Source organism: Cervus elaphus, chromosome 9 (assembly GCF_910594005.1).
Source record: "Cervus elaphus chromosome 9, mCerEla1.1, whole genome shotgun sequence".
Taxonomy (NCBI): Eukaryota; Metazoa; Chordata; class Mammalia; order Artiodactyla; family Cervidae; genus Cervus; species Cervus elaphus.
Genome location: NC_057823.1, coordinates 12,433,840 through 12,454,685, shown reverse-complemented (window position 1 = coordinate 12,454,685; position 20,846 = coordinate 12,433,840). Strand labels below are relative to the sequence as shown.

Below are 20,846 nucleotides of genomic sequence, written 5' to 3'. Positions count from 1 at the left end.
TCATGATTAATTTCTACCTGTGTGCACATTAACACAGTAAAATGCAATGAATTACAATATTTAATCATCTTTAAGGAATCTACTGTGTCATCTATGATTAGAAATTCCTGTTTAACACTCAACCTTTTCCCCAAGAGGTCATGATTATACAGTTTTAAAACAAATGCCTTTCATATATTCTAAAAATTCATGTTGAGTACCATCCATCTTCTAGGGTAAATGTGTGAAGATGCTGAGAACAAAACTTCCAACAATGCAATGATGAAGAAAGAATATGAGTGAGCCAATGGAAAAATATACATATGCTGTCTCATGTGGTAACAGATGATATGGGGAAAAAAGGCAGGTATAAATTGCCATGCATGGATATGTTACACTTTAGTGATAGTTCAGGAAGATCTGCAAAAAAAAGAGACCTGAAGTAAGAGAATCCAGAGACATCAGTTTACCTGGGGACCCAGTGTGCCCTATTGGGAAAAGACTCTGCAAAGTACCGGAGGGTAGGGCTTGTTTCAAATATTGAAGACTCAAAAGGCAGCAAAAGTGTCAAGGGGAACAAGCAAGAGTGAGTGTGAGGAGAAATGGCATCAGAGGATGCTAAGGAACAAGGTCTTCCTGCTACAGCTGAACCTTCAGACACAAGGAGGCCCTCATCCACATGTTGTTACTTTCACATTTTTATATTTGTTTTGATTCCTATGAATTAAAATGAATTGACTCCTTTATTTGCATCTTCTGGTTGACATTATTGTGTCTGTGTTTAAAGGGTAACATTTTGGAGTGGATAAATTTAAGTATCACTTCCCAGAGAATTGCTCACTCCCCACAACACACACTTACACACATCACGTCTTACTGGGCTTGTTACTCTCTGGCTCTTCTCACTTTTGGCCACAATAATTATGAAAGGAGTGATGAAAGAAAGTCATCATCCCTATGTTACCTTTGCCCTAGATGTAGAAATAGTACCCAATTCTAGATGGTAAACTTCCCATGCACTATATTCCATTCAAATATGACTACCTTGTGCTCTGTATTGGGCTTCCCCTGTGGTTCAGCAGTAAATAATGCCCCTGCAGTACAGGAGATGCAAGAGACATGGGTTTAATCCCTGGGTTGGGAAGATCCCCTGGAGGAGAGCATGGCAACACACTCCAGCATTTTTGCCTAGAGAATCCCATGGACTGAGGAGCCTGGTGGGCTACAGTCCATGGGCTTGGAAAGGGTTGGACATGACTGATGTATGCCAGATGTATGCACTAAAAACAATTAAAAGTAGTTCAAAAAATTGAGAGAGTGAAAATTCCTGTGGAAGAAAATAAGGTCTACCTGTGGGTCACATTCCTTAGTGGTTGCCTTGTCCTAGGGTACAGGTCTTGGGGTATGTATACCTCTGTTATGCAGGCGTTTCATCCTCTAGGACAAGTCTGATGGCATCAAGGATCTACACCATCGAGTCCCCCACATCCCTGTATTGAATATTTTCATTCTCAAAGCAAAATTTAATAAACTCAGCTGGTTCCTAAGAGACCATGGAAAAGAGAAAGATTCATTGATTCTGGTAGCTTTCCAACACCAGTTATATTACCTTGATGCTCAAAATACCTCATAAATTATTCTAGAGCAATTTATCAAAGCAGGAAGGAATAATCATTTTAGGACAACAGGAGCATTCCAGTAGAAAGTGAGCAAAGGGAATAAGGGCTTCCTTGGTGGCTCAGATGGTAAAGAATCTGCCTGAAATGCAGGAGACCTAGGTTTGATCCTTGGGTCATGAAAATTCCCTAAAGTAGGAAGTGGCAACCCACTCTAGTATTCTTCCTTGGAAAAACCCATGGATAGAGGAGCCTGGTGGTCTGCAGGCATGGGATCACAAAGAGTTGGACACAACTGAGCAACTAACACTTCCAAGGGAATAAACCCACAACTTACAACAGAAAATAGACAATACACAATAATAGACGAGGATTTTAAAGGATAAATGGTAACAGACTTTTGTAAATGATCTTGAATACAAAGCTTTTGATTCAGAAAACTGACTTTTGAAACTCAGTGCTATCACATATTAGCCGTTTGAATGTAGTGGATCTACAGACCCATTCTAAGCATTAATGACTTAATTCAAATAGTGGGGAGAGTGGTATCTATCCTCCTAATTTGGAAGGCAAATTTAGTCAATATGTGTAAAAGTTTAGCATAGTTCCCTTCTCTTACTAAATTATTAAGTATCACAGAGAAGTGAATTTGCTTGTTTTTTCCTTCTACCTTCCAAATGTCTCCCTTGCTTCCCTACCTCTTGGTATTTAAGAATTCCAAAGTAAGATTCCTTTTCATACCCCTCTTTGCATTCTAAGCACAATATTTTCCTGTGAATATCTAATGTGAGGAAAGATACTGTGAAATGTTTGTCTCAAGAACGCTATTGCAAGGCAATATATACTTCCATAGATGTGGCTCTTTCTAATAAAAATGGAAGGTATTCAAATACTTCCCAAATTTAAAAGTATTTTTGTAAGTGTGGATATTTCATTTCCCATGCCTCCAAACCAACTTGTCTTACTCTCCTTAAATGTATAACTGCTCTAACATGCTCTGATTTTACTGGAACCACTTTATGCTCCTCATTGCTTGCTCATCCTCATCTAACTGGATTTCCATTCCCATCACTTAATTGTCAACACTCATTCTTGTGCTGCTGAGTTCATCAAACACTTCTTTAACATATTGAATAAATGAATTATAAGTTAATTAGTCAACCTAGTAAACAACAATGGCTAATATCTCAGCCCTGGTGTGGGCCGACTAGGCTCTCAAGAGACCTCAGAAAAAAGTTTTCCACTTGTATTCTCTCTCAAACTTCCTTGAAGTACCTATAGGTACTTCTCTCACGTTCACCTGGATGGGGACAACAGGAGGAAAATCCCCGTGTGTATATCCAAGTTCCTCCGTGGATGGTTGATGATGAAGACTGCAGCTCTGTTCTCAGGCAGGTCAGAAAGAAAGAGGGAAACATTGGTCCTTACTCAGATGTAGGCCTCCAAAACCAGTAACCATGCCCTGTGCACCCCAATGTTGTACAGACTGAGGGATTCAGCCAAGGAGATTTTACAGCTCCCCATGTCTGTTCATTAGGTACTGTTTCCATTGTTTCTCCCACATTTGAGCACAACACTTCCCTGTGGGACACTGTTCTAGATAGGAAAATTTTCCTGATGAGTCTCTTTTCCCAGAAGGCTAATTAGAAGTCAGATGAATCTAGTTTTTATTACCCTCTTCCCATGAACTTGCCTGCCTTTCAGAGGTCTAACCTCCTTGCACTTTATCCTTGTGTGTGTTAAGTCGCTTCAGTTGGGTCCAATTCTTTGAAACCCTATGGACAGTAACCTGCCAGGGGCCTCTGTCCATGGTATTCTCCAGGCAAGAATACTGGAAAGGGTTGCTATGCCCTCCTCCAAGGGATCTTCCCAACTAACAGATCAAGCCCACATCTCATGTATCCTGCATTGGCAAGTGGGTTCTTTTCCACTAGCACCACCAGGAAAGCCCATATCAACTATACTTCAATTGAAAAAATATAACTTAAAGAAGCAAAAAATGGTATTGACTTAATTATGTGACATATATTAGTAATAAAATTGGCAAAAGAGTAGACATGCAGTTCACTTCAGTCACTCAGTTGTCTCTGACTCTTTGCAACCTCATGGACTGCAGCAACCCAGGCTTCCCTGTCCTTCACCATCTCCTAGAGCTTGCTCAAACTCATGTCCATCAAGCCAATGATGCTATCCAGCCGTCTCATCCTCTGTCGTCCCCTTCTCCTCCTGCCTTCAATCTTTCCCAGCATCAGGGTCTTTTCTAAGGAGTCAGTTCTTTGCATCAGGTGGCCATAGTATTGGAGCTTCAGCTTCAGCATCAGTCCTTCCAGTGAATATTCAAGACTGATCTTCTTTAGGACTGACTGGTTTGATCTCCTTGCAGTCCAAGTGACTCTCAAGAGTCTACTCCAACACCACAGTTCAAAAGCATCAATTCTTTGGTGTTCGTCTTCTTTATAGTCCAATTCTAACATCCATACATGACTACTGGAGAAACTATAGCTTTGACTAGATGGACCTTTGTTGACAATGTAATATCTCTGCTTTTTAATATGCTGTATAGATTGGTCATAGCTTTTCTTCTAAGGAGCAAGCGTCTTTTGATTTCATGGCCGCACTCACCATATGCAGTGAGTCTCTCACTGTTTCGATTGTTTCTCCATTTATGTGCCATGAAGTGATGGAACTGGATGTCATGATCTTAGTTTTTTAAATGTTGAGTTTTAAACCAGTTTTTTCACTCTCCTCTTTCCTTCATCAAGAGGCCCTTTAGTTCCTCTTCACTTTATGCCATAAGGGTGGTGTTCTGCATATCTGAGGCTATTGATATTTCTCCCAGCAATCTTGATTCCAGCTTGTGCTTCATCCAGCCCGGCATTTTGCATGATGTACTCTGAATATAAATTAAATAAGCAGGGTGACAATACACAGCCTTGACATACTCCTTTCCCAATTTGGAACCAGTCTGTTGTTCCATGTCCAGTTCTAACTGTTGCATCTTGACCTGCATACAGATTTCTCAGGAGACAAGTCAGGTGGTCTGTGGTCTGGTATTCCCATCTCTTGAAGAATTTTACACTGGTTGTTGTGATCAACACAGTCAAAGGTTTTGGTGTAATCAATAAAGTTAAAGTAGATGTTTTTTGGAACTCTCTTGCTTTTTCTATGATCCAATGGATGTTGGCAATTTGATCTCTTTTTCCTCTGCCTTTTCAAAATCCAGCTTGAATTTCTGGAAGTTCATGGTTCATGTACTGTTGAGGCCTGGCTTTGAGAATTTTGATTATTACTTTGCTGGAGTGTGAGATGAGTGCAATCGTGCAGTAATTTAAACATTCTTTGGCACTGCCTTTCTTGGGGATTGGAAAACTGACCCTTTCCAGTCCTGTGGCCACTGCTGAGTTTTAACTGAATGTAATACTCAATGTTCCTAGAAGCAGTGCCACAGAGTAGATGTTCAATTATTTGTAGAAAGAATCAAGAATAAGGTGCAGTACAGATGTACATTGGGCTTTCCAGCTGACTCAGTCAGTAAAGAATCCACCTGCAAAACAGGAGACCCAGATTCAATTCCTGGGTCTGGAAGATCCCTTGGAGAGGGAGAGGCTACCCACTCCAGTATTCTTGCTTGGAGAATTCCATGGACAGAGGAGCCTGATGGGTTACAGTCCCTGGAATCCCGAAGAGTAAGATATGACTAAGCAACTAATATTTTCACTTTTCATAGTGATTTCAAGATAACTGAATGCAACAATATTGAATAAAAATCTACAATTAACTTCTATAAGGACATAAAATATTAACAATTTAGTGATATCAACATGGGCTACTATTTCAACTTAAATTCCCAAAGACTTAGAAATAAAATAACTTAAAGGATTATAAAATGTGGGAATATAGGAGTACTCAAGTTACAATTTTTTCACATATTAATATATTTGGATTCAAATACACTTATAAAAGATGAAGTTGACCTTTTTCCAATAGCAAAGAAGAATGCTTTCCAGGTGCTCGCCAAATGTGATACAACTTTTTTTACTTTACAACATTGTATTGGTTTTACCATACATTGATTTGAATCCGCCATGGGTGTACATGTGCTCCCCATCCTGAACCCCCCTCCGACCTCCCTCCTCATCCCATCCCTCTGGATCATCCCAGTGCACCAGCCCCAAGTATCCTGTAGACTGTTCAATACATCTGTGTCTCTTTTGCTGTCTCACATACAGGGTTATCATTACCATCTTTCTAAGTTCCATATATATGTGTTATACTGTATTGGTGTTTTTCTTTCTGGCTAACTTCACTCTGTATAATAGGCTCCAGTTTCATCCACCTCATTGGAAGTGATTCAAATGTATTCTTTTTAATGGATGAGTAATATTCCATTGTGTATATGTACCACAGGTTTCTTATCCATTCATCTGCTGATGGACATCTAGGTTGCTTCCATGTCCTGGTTATTGTAAACAGTGCTGTGATGAACATTGGGGTACAAGTGTCTCTTTCAATTCTGGTTTCCTCAGTGTGCATGCCCAGCAGTGGGATTGCTGGGTCATATGGAAATGACCCAGATAACCACAATGGTTGATCACTTACCTAGAGCCAGACATCCTGGAATGTGAAGTCAAGTGAGCCTTAGGAAGCATCACTACAAACAAAGCTAGTGGAGGTGATGGAATTCTAGCTGAGCTATTCCACATCCTAAAGATGATGCTGTGAAAGTGCTTCACTCAGTATGTCAGGAAATTTGGCCACAGTGGCCACAGGAATGGTAAATGTCAGTTTCCTTTCCAATCCCAACGAAGGGCAATGTCAAAGAATGTTCAAACTACTGCACAATTTCACTCATTCCACATGAGAGCAAGATCATGCAAAAATCCTCCAAGATAGACTTTAACAGTACATGAACTGAGAACTTCCAGATGGACAAGCTGGTTTTAGAAAAGGCAGAGGAACCAGAAATCAAATTGCCAACATCTGTTGGATTATAGAAAAAATAAGAGAATTCCAGAAAAATATCTATTTCTGCTTCATTGACTACACTAAAGCCTTTGACTGTGTGGATCACAACAAACTGTGGAAAATTCTTCAAGAGGTGAGAATTCCAGACCACTGTACTTGCCTCCTGAAAAAATCTGTATGCAGGTCAAGAAGCAACAGTTAGACCTGAACTGGTTCCAAACTGGGAAAGGAATCCATCAAAGGTGTATATTGTCACCCTGCTTATTTAACTTATATTCAGAGCACATCATGTGAAATGCTGAACTGGGTGAATCACAAGCTGGAGTCAAGATTGCCTGAAGAAATATCAATAACCTCAGATATGCAGATGACACCACTCATATGCTAGAAAGTGAAGAGGAGCTAAAGAGCCCCTTGATGGAGGTGAAAGAGGAGAGAGAAAAAGCTGGCTAAAACTCAGCATTCAAAAAACTACAATCATGGCATTTGGTCTCATCACTTCATGGCATCTGGTCTCATCACTTCATGGCAAATAGATGGGAAGCAATGGAAATGGTGACAAACTTTATTTTCAAGGGGGAATAAGCTATGACAAACATAGACAGTGTATTAAAAAGCAGAGACATTATTTTTGCTGACAAAGTTCCACTTAATCAAAGCTATGGTTTTTCCAGTAGTCAGGTATGATTGTGAGAGTTGGACTATAAAGAAGGCTGAGTGCAGAATAGATGCTTTTGAACTGTGGTGTTGGAGAAGACTCTTGAGAGTCTCCTGGACTGCAAGGATTTCAAACCAGTCAATCCTAAAGGAAATCAATCCTTAATATTCATTAGAAGGACTGATACTGAAGCTGAAGCTCCATTACTTTGGACACATGCTGTGAAGTCTGACTCATTTGAAAAGACCCTGATTCTGGGAAAGATTGAAGACAGGAGGAGAAGGGAAAAACAGAAGATGAGATGGTTGGATGGCATCACCGACTACATGGACATGAGTTTGAGCAAGCTCCGGGAAATGGTGAAGGACAGGAAAGCCTGGGTTGCTGCAGTCCATGGGGTCTCAAAGAGTCAGACACGACTGTGGGACTGAACAACCTGGTCAGGATCTTTCTAATTAATATGAAAACCAAGGATGTGACTTAGGGAGTGAACAACAGTAACAACATACTATAACCTACCTTAGAACATTATCGTGATTGTCTGCAAAAATTTTTATTTGTGATGTAGCCATAAACAAGTATAGTCATCATACAACATTTATGATGTAGTCCCCTTATGCACTTCATCCCCCATTATATTAATGATACTCAGAAAGGTTTAATGTTAAGCTCAATGAAAGTGAAAGTGAAATTGCTCAGTCATGCCTGACTCTTTGCAACCCATGGACTGTAGCCTACCAGGCTCCTCCATCCATGGGATTTTCCAGGCAAGAGTACTGGAGTGGGTTGCCATTTCCTTCTCCAGGGAATCTTTCCAACCCAGGGGTCGAACCCAGGTCTCCGGCATTGTAGGTAGATACTTTACTGTCTGAGCCACTAGGGAAGTGTTCAATATTTTAAACCAAATAAGAGATGGAGTCTTGATTGGAATCTCTCAGGAGGCTCCCAGTTTTCAAACACTGGAGTAGTGATTCTCAACCAAGACTTATTTTTCAATTAAAGATATTTGGCAATATTTGAAGGGGTCCTACTGAACTCTTCTGATGTACAGGACATCATCCAGTGCAAGTAATCATACTTCCCAAATATCAACACTGAGAAGGTGATGAAACCTATTCTAGACTAGCACTTCTCTGAATCCACTGTTTCTACAAATTACCAAGGACTGTATTTCAAATGTAAGTTATTATTCAGTAGGCCAGATCAGGGGCCTGGGGCCCTGCATTTCTAACAAAATCCTAAGTGTTATTTGATAGTACAGGTCCTGGTCTGTGGATGTCAATTTAAGTACCAAGAAAGTGATTCTGTGTTAGATTCAGGTGTAAGTAGTTTTAGGCCTTCACCCAGAATCCTCCATTCTTTCTTAATTTTGAAAGAAAAGATTTTTGATCACCTTTTAGGTAGTGATAAATTTTGTGTTTGATTTTTTATAGAAGTATTAAGAGACATCAAATAATTTCTATTAGAATAAGATTTTGCAGTAGTCACAATAAGATCCTCCTAAAGATGTCTACAGGAAAATCTCAAGAACCTTAGAATAGCCTAGTTTACATAACTAGTTTAATTACAATAGCAGAGGAAATAAGGTTGCTCATCATTGATCTTTATTTAAGAATATTAGCACAGATATCCAGGTCAGGCTAATACAATTATGATGATTTTTCTAACCATGCAAGAGAGAGTAAGAGTTGGAATTAGAGAGAGAGTTAAAATGCCAGGCACCTGCATTTGAATATGGAGGAAGGACTCTGAACTATGGAATGGTGGTGGCCACTAGAAGTAAAACAGAAAATTTAATGCATCCTGTTTTGGAATATCCATAAGGATCACAGTCTTGCTCAATGAGACTTCAGGCCTCTGACCTTACAGAATTTTATGGCAGGCACTTTTTTTAACACACAGGTGTGGTAATTTGTTATTCTAGCAATAGGAATCTAAAATATATTTGTCCAATCATCTACTATTTCTAGGAGCTCAGATTCACACAATAAGGTTCTCTTAAACAGGACATTTTGTGTTGAACTCCTACCATATATAGGAGGAAATCAGAGTCACCTTAGAGATCTTTTTCCCATTAGCTGATACACAGAATTTTTTTTATCTAAATGTAAGTGTGGCTCTGATTTTGAGGCCTTTGAAATTTAAAATAGGAAAAGTACATCATTATTGAAATTAATAACCTACTTTAAATCTTTCTGTTAACATTTCTACATTCTTTCTAGTTTATGTTAATTCAAGCATTTTTTTTTTTCTTACTTCTATCCTTCCAACTTTCTCTCAAGTTTTCTTTCAACACAGTCGGTGAGATCACTAATGAGACTGTGTGCAATAAATATATGTGAATGGGTTTATTTCAGAGAATGGTGTATACAGATGCAGGCACATATAAACATATATGTACTCCTAACCTTGAACATGGTTTGTGGACTCAGCAAATATTTCTATGCATTGCATACATATCTCACAATATCCAAGTGAAGCTAGAATTTACCATCTCATATTTTCTTATGAAATAAAAACTGAGGCTTAGTTCAGGTCAGGTCAGTTCAGCCGCTCAGTCGTGTCTGACCCTTTGCAACCCCATGAACCACAGCACGCCAGGCCTCCCTGTCCATCACCAACTCCCAGTGTCCACACAAACCCATGTCCATTGAGTCAGTGATGCCATCCAACCATATCATCCTCTGCCGTCCCCTTCTCCACCTGGCCTCAATCTTTTCCAGCATTAGGATCCTTTCAAATGAGTCAGCTCTTCCCATTAGGTGGCCAAAGTATTGGAGTTTTGGCTTCAGCATCAGTCCTTCCAATGAACACTCAGGACTGATCTCCTTTAGGATGGACTGTTTGGGTCTTGAGAGGGACTCTCAAGAGTCTTCTCCAACACCACAGTTCAAAAGCATCAATTCTTCGGCGCTCAACTTTCTTTATAGTCCAACTCTCACATCCATACATGATGACTAGAAAAGTCATAGCCTTGACTAGATGGACTTTGTAGGCAATATCTCTGCTTTTTAATATGCTGTCTAAGTTGGTCATAACTTTCCTTCCAAGGAGTAAGTGTCTTTTAATTTCACTGCCACAATCACCATCTGCAGTGATTTTGGAGCCCAGAAAAATAAAGTCAGCCATTGTTTCAATTGTTTCCCCATCTATTTGCCATGAAATGATGGGACCAGATGCCATGATCTTAGTTTTCTGAATGTTGAGCTTTAAGCCTACTTTTTCACTCTCTTTTTTCACTTTCATCAAGAGGCTCCTTAGTTACTCTTCACTTTCTGCCATAAGGGTGGTGTCATCTGCATATCTGAGTTATTAATATTTCTCCCTTCCTCCAGCCTAGCGTTTCTCATGATGTACTCTGCATATACGTTAAATAAGCAGGGTGACAATATACAGCCTTGACGTACTCCTTTTCCTATTTGGAACCAGTATGTTGTTCCATGTCCAGTTCTAACTATTGCTTCCTGACCTGCATATAGGTATCTGAAAAGGCAGGTCAGGTGGTCTTGTATTCCCATCACTTTCAGAATATTCCACAGTTTATTGTGATCCACACAGTCAAAGGTTTTGGCATAGTCAATAAAGCAGAAATAGATGTTTTTTCTGGAACTCTCGCTTTTTCAATGATCCAGTGGATATTGGCAATTTGATCTCCGGTTCTTCTGCCTTTTCTAAAACCAGCTTGAACAGCTGGAAGTTCATGGTTCATGTACTGCTGAAGTCTGGCTTGGAGAATTTTAAGCATGACTTTACTAGCATGTGAGATGAATGCAATTGTTTGGTAGTTTGAGGATTCTTTAGGATTGCCTTTCTTTGGGATTGGAATAAAAACTGACCTTTTCCAGTCCTGTGGCCACTGCTGAGTCTTTCAAATTTGCTGCCATATTGAGTGCTGCATTTTCACAGCATCATCTTTCAGGATCTGAAATAGCTCAACTGGAATTTCATCACCTCCACTAGCTTTGTTCGTAGTGATGCTTTCTCAGGCCCACTTGACTTCACATTCCAGGATGTTTGGCTCTAGGTGAGTGATCACACCATCATGTTTATCTGGGTCGTGAAGATCTTTTTTGTACAGTTCTTCTGTGTATTTTTGCCACCTCTTCTTAATATCTTCTGCTTCTGTTAGTTCTATGCCATGTCTGTCCTTTATTGAGCTGTTCTTTGCATGTAATGTTCCCTTGGTATCTCTAATTTTCTTGAGGCAATCTCTAGTCTTTCCCATTCTATTGTTTTCCTTTATGTCTTTGCACTGATCGCTGAGGAAGGCTTTCTTATCTCTCCTTGCTATTCTTTGGAACTCTGCATTCAAATGGGTATATCTTTCTTTTTCTCCTTTACTTTTCCCTTCCCTTCTTTTCACAGCTATTTGTAAAGCCTCCTCAGACAGCCGTTTTGCTTTTTTGCATTTCTTTTTCTTGGGGATGGTCTTGATTCCTGTCTCCTGTACAATGTAACATACCTCCATCCATAGTTCATCAGGCACTCTGTCTATCAGATCTAGTCCTTTAAATCTATTTTTCACTTCCACTGTATAGTCATAAGGGATTTGATTTAGGTCATACCTGAATGGTCTGGTGGTTTTCTCGACTTTCTTCAATTTCAGTCTGAATTTGCCAATAAGGAGTTCATGATCCAACCACAGTCAGCTCCTGGTCTTGTTTTTGCTGACTGTATAGAGTTTCTCCATCTTTGGCTGCAAAGAATATAATCAATCTGATTTCGGTGTCGACCGTCTGGTGATGTACATGTATAAAGTCTTCTCTTGCATAGTTGGAAGAAGGTGTTTGCTATGACCAGTGCGTCTCTTGACAGAACTCTATTAGCCTTTGCCCTGCTTCATTCTGTACTCCAAGGCCAAATTGTCCTGTTACTCCAAGTGTTTCTTGACTTTCTACTTTTGTATTCCAGTCCCCTATAATGAAAAGGATATCTTTTTTGGGTGTTAGTTCTAGAAGGTCTTGTAGGTCTTCATAGAACTGTTCAACTTCAGCTTCTTTCAGCGTTACTGGTTGGGGCATAGGTTTGGATTACCGTGATATTGAATGGTTTGCCTTGGAAATGAACAGAGATCATTCTGTCATTGTTGAGATTGAATCCAAGTACTGCATTTTGGACTCTCTTGTTGACTCTGATGGCTACTCCATTTCTCCTAAGGGATTCCTGCCCACAGTAGTAGATACAATGGTCATCACAGGTAACTGAGGCTCAGGGAAATTATATTGTTAATAAGAACATTGTGAAGAAATTAAAATTTATTGTGCACCCTTTTAAATTATTCACAAGTGGAACCATATAGTATACTCTTAATTTTGGACATTTAGAAAACTGTATACTTTAAAAATGTGCAGTTCATTGTATGCAATTACATGTTAATGAATCAACTAAAAATTAAACATTTCTAGTGCTGCGTGGTTTAAGGTAATATGTTAAGCACAAGTAGTTGAGTCACAGCTAAAATTGGTTGGAGATAGGAAGAAAGCAAAGTGTCAAAGTGTTTTATTTATATATTTTATATCACATATATCATACACATATGATATTTATATTATCCATTGACTTTTACTGATTTTGAAAGAAATTAGAGTGGAGAACATAATTCATTTAGAGCATAGGAAAGAATCACATTCTTAGGCCGCAGCAATGGAATTTTTTTCAAGCAGAAAAAGATACAATTACACCAAACAATCCTTCACCCCAGTGATAAACATCTTTACACACAGACAATGAAATGACATGCACCAATAAGTAAATGACACCAAAAAAAAAAGTTTGCATAGAAATAATCTGACAGAAATTTTTGCTACATCATACTTAAGTTCCCCTCTGACTCTAGGTTTTATAATGTCAAACTCTTACTGAAATTTTTGTTTCATGTACACACCAATTAGAGACATGTTTTTGATGCTGACTTTTGCCAGTGACTCATGTGGGTAAAGTGGACACTGAGCTACATAGAGAACAGTATACTGTGAGGGCATAAAACCAGATGAAGTACTATGAAACACACTATCTGTTAATGTCTACAATTTTTCAGAAAGAGCAATTACAGTGGTGATTTTTCAAGATATGATGAACCAAAATGTGATAAAATGTAGTTTCATATTTTACTCTTCTATGAAATTATGTAATAGGTTTGGGCACAGTTTTTTTCCATAAGCAAAATTCATGATTATTCTTTAGTAAAATGAAAGAAAAAATACTCAGTATAAAGTATTTCATTTCAGAAGAATTTATTCTTAAGAAATGGGTGAAGTCTCATGAGATAAATGGAAATTTACATATATGTCACACAAGAAGTTGAATCAATTTGAGAGAGTAGAAAAATGACCAAAACAACTTAGATAACAGAGAGAATTTAATAAATGATATTTTTAAAATTTTATAGATAAGTTTAAATCAAATAAATGGATATACCAGGCTATAAATTGAAGAAGCAGTTACTATTATTACAATCTGAACAATGAATCACAATATCTGCCTATGAGGCTTTGAGTCCTGCTGTCATGGGCATTTCTTCAGTCCAAGGGCAAATGGGCCTATTAAAAAGTTTCCATCCCAAAGAATCTTTTCAGAGCCCTCTTTACATCTTTATTTCTCAGACTGTAGATGAAGGGGTTCAGCATGGGTGTGACCACAGTGTACATCACTGAGGCTATTGCACTTGCTTCTGAGCTGTGGGTATCAGCAGAGCTAAGGTACACTCCTAAACATGTAAAATAAAATAAGGAGACAACAGAGAGGTGAGATGCACAGGTGGAGAATGCTTTATACTGGCCCTGAGCAGATGAGATTCCACAGATAGAGGCCACTATCTTAGAGTAAGAGTAAATGATACCAGCCAGGGGAACACCCCCTATAATTACAGATCCAAAATACAGCACTGCGTTATTGAGGAAAGAGTCAGAACAGGCAAGTTGGATCAGCTGTTGGATTTCACAAAAAAAGTGGTGGATTTCCAAGTCTGCGCAGAAGGACAATCGCAATATCATTAAGCTATGTAACAAGGAGTTCAGGACACTAATGATCCAGGAGACCAGAACCAGCCATCCACAGAGCTGGGTGCTCATGGTGACTGTGTAATGCAGGGGGTGGCAAATGGCCATGAAGCGGTCATAGGCCATCACAGTCAGGAGAATGTCATCTAATCCTGCAAAGAGAATGTAAAAATGCATCTGGACAATGCAGCCTTCATAAGTTATGACTTTGCTCTGTATCTGGACATTTTGCAGCATCTTTGGGATGGTGGTGGAGGTGAAACAGATGTCTACCAAGGACAGGTTGGAGAGGAAGAAGTACATGGGGGTGTGGAGGTGGGGGTCTGAGCTGACGGCCAGGATGATGAGCAGGTTTCCAAATACAGTGATCAGGTACATGGAGAGGAAAAGCCCAAATATGAGGGGCTGCAGTTCTGGTACCTCTGAAAGTCCCACGAGAAGAAATTTTGAAATGTGTGTATTGTTCCCTGGTTCCATATGGTGAAGGCAACTCTTGGAAAAAAAGAGAGCAACGTGACTAATTTTCCCTGAAACTGGCATAACTCATGTAGCTGAAATACTATAATTTCTATTTTGCTTGCAGGAAACTGATGTTAATACATTTTTTATAGATATACCCTCTCTGAGGACGTATCCCACTTCACCTCTCACCAGATATCTTTATCACATTGTCAGCATACTTCCAAAGAGTTCATGTATTTTCAGTTTTAATGAGAAATTATTTCAGATATTTGAGAAATATTTTATATTGAGGGCCAACATGCTCCAAGCACATATAGGGAATAAGTAGAGGTGCTGAAAATCAAATTTCCCACAATCCAAGGATGGTGAAAGATGATATTCAAATAAATATATTTTATGTCAGAAGGTGAAAGATGTTTTGTTTTGAAGAAAACAAAAACAGATATAAAGGAGTGAGTAGGAGGGAAATTTATTAGGTACTGAGTGTTCGGGCAAGGCCTAAAAACAAGAGGCTATTTGAAGAGATGTTAAGAAAGAGACAGAAGGATACAGTATGACACCAGGAGTGTGTGCCTGGAAGAGGCAACAGCCACTGCAAAGGTCCTGAGCAAGACACTTGTTCCACATGTTCAAATGCAAACAAGGAAGCCAGAGGAATGAGCAGGAGGGGGAATGATTAGAGATGATGTCAGGGATGCTGAGTAACAAGGTGGCCTCTCTGTTACAACTGACACCTCAGTCCACAGAGAATTCCTCCTTCCATGTTGTTCTTTGCACTTTGTTAATTTTCTTGCAAACATGTCCTATGAATTATATTAGATGCCTTTCATAGTTCCATCTGTTGATTGAGTTCTGGCCTCTGTGAACTTCTTATGTCAACTTAATATATGAATCCAGGTGTCTCTGCTTTAAGAACTGCTCTCACTTCACAAGGCACAGGCACACCCCCCCTCCCCACAGCCTCCTGAATTACATCACTGGCATGAATTTCTCATCTGGAACCAACCTCCTTGGGCCATGGGTGGTTGAAACTCAAAGCTGGTCAGATCAGATTAACTTTCTCCTAAACAATGTTTTAATGGTGCCCAGAAATTCTAGTTCATAAGATTCTGAGAGGGTAATAAAGTTATGGTTCCTTTTAACTACAACCACTTTCTGCCCTGTGTTTAAAAAAATATAAAAAGTATGGGAGAGAGAGATAAAATGAAGAGAAAAGATCTAACAAGCTCAAATCATCCCTGAGACAATGGGACAAAGAAAAGCCTCCTTGGTTTGACAACATTTCAACTTTAGCTACATCTCCTTGATGCCCAGGAAAAATCAGAAAGAAACATCTCTTTTCCAAGGAGAGAAACAGTTATATCTAAATGATGTGAAAAACCAAAACCAGACAGATTTAATTTCCCAAAAGAAAAATAAGTAAAGATAGTAAACTCACAATTCAAAAATAAAAACACACAAAATACGACAAGTTTCTGATGTGTTACGTGAAGCAGTACAAGATGTCTTTCCTGTGCTTTTCCATATGATCTGAACTTTTTCTGTGTGGTCTGATACTGAATGAGGCAAGCCCTGTCTCTTTTTTTCTTATGAGTCGTAATTTGTTTGCTACTGTTGGTCTTAATGTTTTCACTTTTTTAATTAATCCAATGGGCACACTTCAAGTCTAGTTCTGATCTTTGACCAACAGGCAAAGGCCTTTCCAGACCATACTCTATAAAGTCAGAATAGGCCATGAAAATTCCTTCTTATTCTGGATAAATTTCTTTACATGATTTAAGCCTGAAGACTACATTTTATTTCAGTGTACTGTGACATTGTCACTATATTGCAAGATGCTTATCATCAGAGACTTAAATTGCCTTGTTCAATTCTTATTTTCCCAGGCCTATGACTATATTTGCATTTATTTAAAAAACACACTGAAGAAAAATACAAATTATGAAATCACAAAATATGGCTAAAATAGGAAACCATTTAAAAGGGTGATTTCACATAATTATATTAAAGAAAATGGAATGGAACAGCAAAAGCTGACTGAAACATGATATATATAATAGGAGTAATTAAGCACTTATGACATGAATTAATAATTAATTTAGAAAAGACCTTGACTCAAGAGAATATAGCATAGAATGATCCAGAAATTTCTGGCAAGTAGCAAATGTTTTGCTATTATTTGTCGAATGATTAAGAATTAGGTCCCTTTAGATATGAACACTATCCTATGGGATGGTTGCAACCTATTTGGTTGGAAAAGGCAGGATTGTTGAATAAAAGCTGGAGTAAATGGCCACCTATCTAGAAGGAAATTGAGTAGTTCCTTATCTGACACATCTTTTTAAAAGGGACTAAAGACCCCAGTGCAAAAGTGAGCAGTACTGTTTAGATGAATATATGAAAAACTACACTGGAACTACTTTTCCATTGATATTAGAAACACGGATAACTTTTAACTCAGGATTCCTCAGTCTCTGCACTATTGGACATTGTCTGCCAGATTCTTCTCTGGGGTGGGGTCTGTCCTATAAATTGCAAGATGTTTAGAAGCATCCTTGCCCACCACTTACCCATCATCAGTGTGACAGTGAATAATGTCTACAAATATTGTGTAAAGGCTCCTGGGGGACACAGTTATCCTTGGTTGAGAAAAATAATATTAAATTAAGAATTGCAAAGTACTTTTGTAGCAGTGATATAATAGTCATTTATTGATAAATAATATAATAGACCACCAAATGTCTGAGTCACACAGCCACACCATGCAATATTATACAGATATGGAAATAATGAACCAGCATTATACTGGTTGATTGGAAGCAAGTCCCTGAGGTATTACTGAGAAAGAAACAAAAGAGGGACAAATTGTAGAAAACATTAAACATAATAACAATTTGTCACTAAAATATAAAGACCATTTATCATGAATTCAGGATTGTATTGATCCATTTGTGTAAAAGTATAAAAGTATGTATAAGAACACATTTTAGAAAGAGATTTTTCAAAAACTAAGAACTTGTGGAACAAAACACATCGGTGAGAGTGCAATTATGTTAAGTATATTATTTCCTGAGCAATATGCCATGTGCTAAGTAAGTAACTTCAGTCATGCCTGACTTCATGTGACTGTATAGACTGCAGTTTGCCAGTAGCCTCCATCTGTCCAAAGGATTCTCCAGGCAAGAAGAGTGGAGTGAGTTGCCATGCCCTCCTCCAGGGGATATTCGGAACGCAGAGATCGAACCTGCATCTCTTAATTCTCCTGCACTGGCAAATGGGTTCTTTACCATTAATACACCTGGGAAGCCCCTTCCTGAACAATAGGATGTAATAAAATTGAGTGAAAATCTACAACTAACTGATAAAAAGACACAAAAGAGTAAGCATTTAGCAATATTAACATGGATCTCTAATTCAAGATCAAATTGCCAAAGATTTGGAAGTGAAACAATATAACAGAAGAACATTTATGAAGTGAGGAAGCAGCAGTATCTAAGTTATAATTTTATCTTATATATAGACAGAGGAATTGAAATGTGCTTATATAATATAAGTCAAACGGTAAAGAATTATGATCAGAAGAGATGCAATTTTTAGGAAAAAATTTAATCAGATGGCCGAAAGGAATAATAAGGAATAACTGATGAGAAACTCTTAATAGAAGTAAATATGTATGAGTTGTCTATCACACTAAGAATGCTAAAGAACAGACTTTATTTTTGTGGTGTCCAAAATCACTGCAGATGGTGACTGCAGCCATGAAATTAAAAGACGCTTACTCCTTGGAAGGAAAGTTATGACCAACCTAGATAGCATATTAAAAAGCAGAGACATTACTTTGCCAACAAAGGTCCATCTGGTCAAAGCTATAGTTTTTCCAGTGGTCATGTATAGATGTGAGAGTTGGACTGTGAAGAAAGCTGAGTGCCAAAAAATTGATGCTTTTGAACTGTGGTGTTGGAGAAGACTTGAGAGTCCCTTGGACAGCAAGGAGATCCAACCAGTCCATCCTGAAGGAGATCAGTCCTGGGTGTTCATTGGAAGGACTGATGCTGAAGCTGAAACTCCAGTACTTTGGCCACCTCATGTGAAGAGTTGACTCATTGGAAAAGACCCTGATGCTTGGAGGGATTGGGAGCAGGAGGAGAAGGGGATGACAGAGGATGAGATGGCTCAATGGCATCACCGACTCGATGGGCATGTGTTTGAGTAGACTCCGGGAGTTGGTGATGGACAGGGAGGCCTGGTGTGCAGTGATTCATGAGGTCGCAAAGAGTCATACATGCCTGAGCGACTGAACTGAACTGAAGAGACAGCATATCCTAAAATCTCCCCTCACAAGAAATAAATTGTAACTATATGTGGTGACAGATGTTAAGGAGATTTACTGTGGTGATCATTTTGCAGTATAAACAAGTATTAAATCATTATGCTGTGTACCTGTAACTCATATATTGTCATAGGTCAAATACCCAAATTCTTTTGGAAAAGCAATGAAGAAAATGTTGGCAGATGTGACCAACAGAATTTATCAGTTCTTATACAATGTCACAAATATATCTATGCATATATAAAAGAACTATATCACAAATTTAAAGTTTTTGTTAAAAAATAATCCTTCCTGTCAAAGAATGCAATTTTAAAAAGGAATAACAACACTCTGATACCACTATATAAAACAAAATAGTTACAGAGACATTTTTTTTAATAGAGAAACACTGCATGACTAACAAATCCACAGATCTATTTAGCCTCACAGATAATAAAATAGTTGGAAAGTAAACCTCCCTAGCATACATCTTTTTGTTTACATAACTAAGTTTTTTTTTTTGTTTGTTTTCTAATGTGCACACAAGAGTGAGAGAAGATACTGTAATGTGTATGTTGCCTACACAGCTATTGAAAGTGTGTATTTGCAGACAGTCCTCAGTTTAGATCTTTCTCCTCTATGTGGAGGCACAGTCTAATATGTCCCATCTTACAATAAAATGAAATGCCCTCACCTCACTGACTGATCCTCTACAGTTAATACACTATTTGTCTACTCCTGTTAATTAACAAGAACTTTAGACTCATGTTCCACTTTCACTGGATGCAATTGATACCCTCCATTCATTCTTCTGTTGGACTTCACTGAAAGTGAAAGTTGCTCAGTCATGTCCGATTCTTTGCGACCCCATGGACTATACAGTCCATGGAATTCTCCAGGTCAGAACATTGGAGTGGGTGGCCTTTCCCTAGCATGATTTAATTGTCAACATTGACATTCTCGTTTTCAAGTGCAGTGTTCCTCTTTCAGCATCATAAAGAAATACATTTTCAGGAAACCCAGCAAACAACCATGGTGACCTCTGCCTCTGGGATATGCTAGATTAGCCCTTGGGTGACCTCTGGTACCTTCCTGGCTTCCATCCTCTCTGATCCTCTCCTGCAGTGTCTGTGGAGCGCTCAGACTCACCTATTTGGGAACTCTGTGAGGGAGGCTTCCTTGTGAAAGTCAAAATTCACCCCTAAGTAGCTGATGATGCAGATCCACGCTCTGTCTCCCGACAAGACAGCAATATGAGATCAGGCATTGTTCTCTCAGCCATATGTAGGATTGCAAAAGCAACAACTACATCCTGTCCAACCAAAGAGGCACAGGCTGAGGGACTGCAGCAGAGGAGATATTTACATCTCCCATGTCAGCTCATTAGACATGTTTTCCCTTTGTTATTCCAACCTCTAAGTACGTGATTTCCCTTGGAGAAGTGCTCTGAACAGAATGTATTTTTTTCTGCTGATTCTCTGTTCCTAAGAGACTCCATTATAAGTCAGATAAATTCAGCTTCCTCACTTCTTCACCTTTACTTCTCCGGCTTCCAAAGCTCTAAGACTCCCAGCACCTCATCACATCCCTGAGTTCAAGTTTTCTGAAAAGTATAATATTGACAATTGTTCTTGACTAGGTCCTTTGGGTCTTCAATGCTTTGATCTATTGTGGGAACACAACCCAAGAAATCTCTGAATATGACTATTTTGCCCTTTTCAAAACAGGGGATAACTTTGGTCCTTTAATATAAAACTTGGTTTCAAGCAAGTTTTGCAAAACCTAAAGAGATTTCCTTCTTACATCAGAAATGTTTCATTACAAAGAAATTAAAACTTATTGTGCACCCTTTTAAATCA

At 38.7% G+C, this 20,846-nt stretch overlaps 1 protein-coding gene across 1 annotated transcript; it reads right to left on the bottom strand.

The window, feature by feature from the left end:
- Nucleotides 1-13,760: 13,760 nt before the first annotated feature.
- LOC122700870 (olfactory receptor 7A10-like) lies at nt 13,761-14,693 on the bottom strand. Its single transcript, XM_043913902.1, has one exon. The coding sequence runs from the start codon at nt 14,691-14,693 to the stop codon at nt 13,761-13,763; it is 933 nt and encodes a 310-aa protein (XP_043769837.1).
- Nucleotides 14,694-20,846: the final 6,153 nt, after the last annotated feature.